The 7,174-nt window shown below is 45.4% G+C and overlaps 1 protein-coding gene across 1 annotated transcript; it reads left to right on the plus strand.

Annotated features, from left to right (window-relative positions):
* Nucleotides 1-657: 657 nt before the first annotated feature.
* LOC111840193 (mitogen-activated protein kinase kinase kinase 8-like) lies at nucleotides 658-6,938 on the plus strand. Its single transcript, XM_023804754.2, has 6 exons — nucleotides 658-2,457; nucleotides 3,025-3,195; nucleotides 3,477-3,738; nucleotides 3,966-4,072; nucleotides 4,805-4,957; nucleotides 6,389-6,938. The coding sequence occupies exons 1-6, from the start codon at nucleotides 2,017-2,019 to the stop codon at nucleotides 6,725-6,727; spliced, it is 1,473 nt and encodes a 490-aa protein (XP_023660522.1). The 5' UTR covers nucleotides 658-2,016; the 3' UTR covers nucleotides 6,728-6,938.
* Nucleotides 6,939-7,174: the final 236 nt, after the last annotated feature.

The raw sequence follows: 7,174 nt of genomic DNA on the forward strand, positions 1-7,174 counted from the left end.
CCCTGCTAGTTACACTAACCAGCCCTACCGCAAACTGCTGGCGCTGCCTAGACCACCCCGAAATAGGTCAGTCATGCTGTGGAAGACGGGCAAAGGGCAGAGAAGCGTGGGTAGCCCTTGTTATGGAACTTTCACTATTTTCCCTTGACCAAAAGTTTCGGTACCTAAAGTGGCAAACCAGCCGTGGTACTTTTTCGGACGTCGGTACTTTTGGGTGGGATCTGAAATGTCTTTTTTTATCGGTTAACCAAAGAGCCTGTCTGTAAAAACAATGCAGCAAAAATAAGGTACGAAAACAACGATGAACATTAGATAGATAGATAGATAGATAGATAGATAGATAGATAGATAGATGATAGATAGATAGATAGATAGATAGATAATGTATTCATGGACAAATTAAGAGATCCAAGCTTTAATTGCGATCTGTTAGGAAGGACAGATAGAAGAAGATCAGGATGGCGCATGACAAGATATAAATTATTTTGTATAATATACGAGGGTATTTGAAATTTTTCGAAAATCACAATGTGGTTTTGTTTTAAGAAATACTGGAGTATTTATAAACCAAAAAAGTACCCTTAATTTCATAGCCGAAGCAGGAGTCAGCGCTAACGATTCTGACACCTGCACGTGCTCCCAGTAATGACAGCGCCCTCGCGGTCTGGGTTTCCCGTTTGCAGACTGCGTACGGGCACACCTGCCGAAAGGGCTTTCTGGCATAACCTAAGCATTTTATAAGTAAGATAAGCTACAGTACAGCGATCAGTACGTTCCTCTTCGACCAAACATTTTAAATGCATAAAGAACGCGATATTACGTTTGCAATTGCAATTTCAGAATATGCGTGAACGGTGCTGACATGTATTTAAACAGTAACAGACTAGAGCTTGGAAAGTTTGCTTGTCCGTGCCCTCGCAGGCAACCGGAAAAAATAAGGTCATCAAAGCATTTTATACGCCCTATATCTCAACCCGCATGGATCGGCTCTGGGAGTCTATACTGTGTATTTGTCTAGTGTGTATATGTGGAGTCTTAGATTACGTACGTGTGTTTCCCTGCATGCTCTCCCGACACTTAATGTACAACGAAGTAACAGGTAGATGCGTATTTCGATAGATGATTTAGGAAATGGAGCGTCAAGGATTTAATCCAGTTAATACGGGGATTCCCCTGTCTGACGCCGCAAATGACGTAGTTTAGTAAGCAACCATTTGTTTGTTTCCTGTACCAAGTATATGGAAATAAGATGTGGGGGGGAAGCATTTCTTGTAAGTGTGTTTGTGTGTCTGGACACTCCGTGCAATGTTTCCATCTGCACCACCCAGGATAACGTTGTGTTACATTAAGCCTTCCGTGAGAGGTGAACTATTTTCTCACGACACGAACTTTGCATTAATTGATAAGGAGATTAACACGATGGTCTCCTTTCTTCCTGGCGGCGTGACGGCTCATCACTGGATTGCAAAGCACGGATATGGTAGAGACGACCACGTCTTCACCGGAACACATGCACCCATTTCGAGACTGTCCTCAACACCCGCTCCCGCAGAGAGGCATCACTAAAATCTGCCATCACTCTGAAACGTTTATTACTCTCCCCCCTTTAACCTCATAATTTGGCTACAATTTATAAATTATAGCAGGTGCATGTATAAATCTGCCGTGAGGTTGGCTCTGTATGACTATCCCCAGTGTGTTTGTGCCTTGCAGTATGATTTAGACGAAGTTTTACTGTTCTGGAGTAAGAACACATGTAAGCATTTAAATGCAATGTAATGTGAATATGGCAGACTTCAACATTTTAGTAAGGAAAAAAAAAACACGAACTTTTGTTGACTTAAGCTATGCATTTTGTATCAGTTAGCTGAAAACATGCTTTCTTTAAACTTCTAATATGAAGAAGTGAAAAAAATTATTACGAAACCCTGAGAGTGTTTGTGAAGTTTGGTAACGGGGAGGAGTTTGAGACGGGAACGCTTTACGTAGGCCACTCCCCGTCTGTGAATATCGTGAATGGTGTTGGTGGTAACGCCATACTGGTGTGTGCTAGGTGTAGATGCAGGGTCACAGCTGGTGCTCACGCTTCGAGTCAAGAAACATTTCACTCCTAGGTCAGACAATCATAGTGATACTATGAGACTTACCAACCAGACTGCTGTCGACCTTCTTCTGGCAAATATGGATATTGGCAGCTTCATGAAACTGGAGGACCTTTTCCATCCTCGTGGAGATCAAAGCTCACTCTTTGAAGACTCCGTCTTCCAAGATGATATGGGAGAAAAAGAGGAGATGAATGACTGTCCTGAGCCTGGTGGTTTGGTCACAAAATGGAGTGACAGAGTCAGATATGGGACCATGTTTGATCTCCTGGATTTTGTTAACCTGATATCAAATGCACAAAGTGGCCTCCATATGCCAGACCTGACAGAAGAGATGGGGATAGTGATCAACAAGGCAAGTTCAGGTTCTCATGCTCTATCAAGGTGGTGTCCACGCTCCAAAATGTGCATCAACTCTCAAGCTGATATTTCCCATGTATGCCAGTCATTAATACAGTGTGAAGGCTAGATTGTTAAAGTATCATTTATGAATTCAAGCAGATGCCAAAATTACATTTGTCACCGGTCTGTTAAATTTTCGTGTCAATTCGGAGCCTCCACTTTCACGTCTTTTACTTTTAATTAATTTGCGCGTGTGTGTGTGTGTGCATTTCAGAGTAATTTGCGCATGTGTTTTCTCAGATGTAATTTATCAGTCCTTCAGTGCGCTTGCTGACTTTGTCTTGTGTTTTGGATCCAGTGCTTTGGGGAAGTGTGTTTGTGGTTTTGCACAGTGTGGGCATCGCTTTCTAGGTCACGTTCTGTCGGAAATGTTCTTCCTCTTTTAGCATCTCCAAGGCCTCATAAGACATACTGGAACAAAAAAAAAATACTTCTATAATACTTGTCAAGTATTTTGCTATGTTGCATAAATAATAAAGCCTTTAAATAATGATGTGATGTCCTGCCTCTCTCTCTGCAGGCCTACTTGGCGGTGAAGGAAGGACGCTATCGTATCAATGCAGACGTCTTCCTGTTTCCATGGATGCCAACCTTCCAGAATCTTCAGCTTGGCCAGGTCCGCAAGGGGGCCTTCGGAAGGGTCCACCTAGGCCAGGACACACAAACGGGGAAGCGGATGGCCTGCAAGCTGGTCAGTAATGTCTTGCAAAGCGTTTAATGTCTGTGGGATGGAATGAACTTCAGGATCAACGTGAGACACTGAAAGTATCTTATTGAATGGCTTGGAAAATCACATTTAAAGATGTTTACGGTCATTTTTAGTACAAGCTAATAACGAATTAAGCATTTCTCCTAATTCTCAGAATTCCAGCCGCCAGTTTTAGGTAATAAAAAGAAACATCACCATTTAATTTGTAGACTAAGAAAAAGGTGGATGGAGGTTCTTCATTTGGTTTTCTCCACATCTTCTAGATTCCTCTGGAGGATTTTGGAGCGTCTGAGGTGGAGATCCAGGCTGGGCTCCAGCACCGGAACATAGCAGAGCTGTTTGGTGTTGTGCTCTGGGACCGGACCATGCATCTGTTCATGGAGGCCGGGGAAGGCGGCTCGGTTCTGGAGAAGCTGGATAGCGCTGGGCCCATGTGGGAGAGCGAGATCATCTGGGTGACCAGGCAGATCCTCAGGGGCCTGGATTACTTGCATTCCCGCAGGGTCATCCACCACGACATCAAACGTAGGTGGTCCCGGGATATTTGGGTTAAACCGTTGTTCCGTTCCTTTTTAACTCGAGATCGATCATAATGTTGATCATCTGAGATAATGAAACGGTCTCAGACAAGATGTTTGCCACTTGACACAAACCTACCATGAACTGGTACATTGATTGGTGTTCACTCGTGGGATTTCAAATCACTTCCAGTTGCCTTTGCAATAAATAAGAAATATCTTTGCCCCCGACAGCCAGCAACATCGTCCTGATGTCTTCCAAAGCCGTCTTGGTGGATTTTGGACTCTCTGTGAAGATGACTGGGGATTTGTACTACCCTAAGGACTTCCGTGGGACAGAGGTGAGCTACTGCCCGATCTCAGGGTGTTTGTGGAGGGAAGACTTGGCGGTTTAGCATCATGATTGCTAGCTGTGAGTTTTTGTTTTATCAGTTTATCTTTTATCAGTTTTTTGCAGTCTAATACTGCAACAAAATGATATTGCACTGTATCGTGTCCAGGAATATGATTCTTTTTATTCTTCATATGAGGAGTTTCTATGCTTTTCAGTAGAAAGGATGATTTCTGCTTTGTTTATAGACAAAAGGCTACACCAGGCATTATATTGATTAAAAGGAATGTAATATTAATCAGAGTCACTTACATCGGCTTGAAAGTTGCAAGCAAATCCGCCATTGAGCCTCACTGCATACACGGCACATTGCAGTGATGCAGTGCCAAGGATGAGAAATAAATGTACAGTAATTCAAGGCTAAATGCGTGACAGTGTAGAAGCAGAAGTAGATGCAGACAACAAAATAACTTTCCGCGAGAGCTAGTAAAGAAATGTGTAATAAAAAAACAGAAAATAGTAAATAAAATATTAAAAATAAAATAAGCGAATTTAAAATGTGCAGATGAAGGGTGTCTGTGTTGAGTGGGCTCACTGCCTGAGGTGGAAGCTCCTGTGGAGTCAGCAGTGAGGGCAGGTTGTGGCTGGCATGGCTGGGGCCCTTAAAGATGGCGCCGGCTTTGTGTAGATCCTGTGCTGGACGTCTGGCAGACTGTTCTGTACGGTTATTGTCTTTCTGCAGCTTTACATGAGTCCGGAGGTAGTGCTGTGCCGGGGTCACAATACCAAGGCTGACGTCTACAGTTTGGGGGCCTCTATCATCCACATGCAGACGGGACACCCCCCCTGGGTGCGCCGATACCCCCCATCGGCCTACCCCTCCTACCTCTATATAGTAGGTGTCCTCACTACATTCCCGCTCTTCCCGGGGGGGTCTGAATATCCCGTGTTGGGCCACCAGTACTGACCAAGTAGGGGTCAGATGAAACAGGCAGCAGCGGCTGTCCATGTGGTTAAGGGCAAGCAATGCTAACATCTAACTGGACGTTTAATCTTAATGGTTTTATTGAACTAGCTACACTGTCTGGCCAAAAAAAAAAAAAGTCACTGTTTGAAGTTAAGCGAGCAAGAAACAGTGACAGTGATTGGATCATTATTAGAGCTCAGCTGAGTGCCTGAATGTCCTGAATGACCAGGGTATCCCACCAATGGATCTTTCCTTCCCTAACGGCACGGGCGTATTCCAGGACGATAATGCCGAGATTCTTAGGGCTCCAACCGTCAAAGGGTGCTTCAGGGAGCACGAGGAACCAATTTCACATGTCTTGACCTTAACCCCACTGAAAGTCTTTGAGATGTGCTGAAGAAGCGTTTAAAGTGGTTCAACTCGCTTTTCATCGATACAGGATCTCGGCAGGAAATGAACGCAAACATGGATGAGAAAAATGTTGAGATGTTACGTAGACAAATGTGCACCATCATCAAAGCTAAAGGTGGTCCAACAGAATATTAAAGTGCGTGACTTTTTTTTTTTGACCAGGCATTGTACATATACTGTAAGCCAGTTTGGAAAAAATCAACAACAAAGCAACTAATTTACAGTTTCAGACTGAATCCCTAGGACAATGATGTGCTGAGTATTAATTTGTACAATATTACATTTTATAACAGAATTTACACAGTGAGGTAATGTGTTTATTGCCAGTATTAAACAGTACTGTGCACTTTTTATACTCTGTCAGTTATCTCCTGTCAGTGATATTGTGCCTTTTTATTTAATAATATTTTAGTACATTACCATAAAGAGAGTGATGTGAAGAGTATTTTACTTTCAGTTGGTCTGCTGATGGTCTATACTGTGCATGTCCTTTTGGCTGTGGAGATGTCAGGGAGTAGTTTTGAAAGAAAAGCAATAATTAGAAGCAAGATGGGGTGAGTTTCTTTGAAATCTCACCTCTGACCACAAGTGAAAGATAGACAGAAGCCCCCACACGCTCTACGCTTCGTGTACATTTTCTAACATGAAAAAAGGTGCCGATTTATTTTGAAGACTCAGCGATCCGGATCTCGCGGGTTACCCCATTTTCTTAGATCGAAGTTTTAATTCTGCAGTCTCTGTGCGGTGCCTGTGGTCGTTCTGCCGCGGTACTGCGAACACAATGTCTCTGTTTCACAGAACAGCAGTGTGCGGTTTTCGTTCCGCGACACTAAGAAGAACCTGAAAAATCACTGTTGAGTTGGTATGGGGATGCCTGCCATCGCCCGTATCGATCCCGCAACTCCAGCCTCTAATGTCTGCTGTTGCCCCCACCCCCCCACCCCCCAGATTCACAAACAGGCCCCGCCCCTAGAGGACATCGCGGATGCCTGCAGCGCCGCCCTGCGTGGCTTCCTGGGCCGCGCCCTGGACAGGAACCCCCAGCTACGGGCTTCGGCGGCCGAGCTGCTCCAGGACTCCGCCCTCCGTCCCCACGGGAAGGCCCAGTCACGCTGCCAGAGCCTGGACTCTGCCCTGGAAGAGGCCTCCAGTGCCCCGCCTCCACGGCACGCCCAGCTGCATGATGGCACGCGGAATTCGCCGTGCATGCTGGGATTGCGTTTCACAAACGGGGACTGCCCGGCAGCCCCTGATAAGACGCTGCGGTCCTACTCCACGATGGTGTGACTGGTCAGATTGGTTAGTGTTGATAAAACTCCGAAGATCTCGCTTATCTCTCAGACTTAATTTCTTTTATGCAAACTGGTCCTTGTCTAGTCAAATGGACACCATTCGTACGAGAAGAACAGACTCACTCTGTGCCAACCTCGGGCATCTGGCTAACGGCTAGGAAACTATGTGAGTGGCGCAAACCTTGGGGACTGGGTGACAGAGGAAAGCCCCCCCCCCCCCCGCCCTCCACCACCACCACAAGGTGTGTCTGCGTGTCAGGTCGATGGGGTCGGCCACATTAAAACCCGTGGACCGCATTCCGGACTCAGGCTTTGGCCTATTCAGCAGCCCCCGGCAGCGTTGCTGCTATCTGGCAGGATGTCAGACGGTTCAGCTGCACAGATGCCTCTGCAGAAGGGCCCAGAAGACGTCGGCTGATAAGATGAATGAAGGTTTATCAGT

This window comes from Paramormyrops kingsleyae, chromosome 4 (genome assembly GCF_048594095.1).
Source record: "Paramormyrops kingsleyae isolate MSU_618 chromosome 4, PKINGS_0.4, whole genome shotgun sequence".
In the NCBI taxonomy this organism is placed as follows: Eukaryota; Metazoa; Chordata; class Actinopteri; order Osteoglossiformes; family Mormyridae; genus Paramormyrops; species Paramormyrops kingsleyae.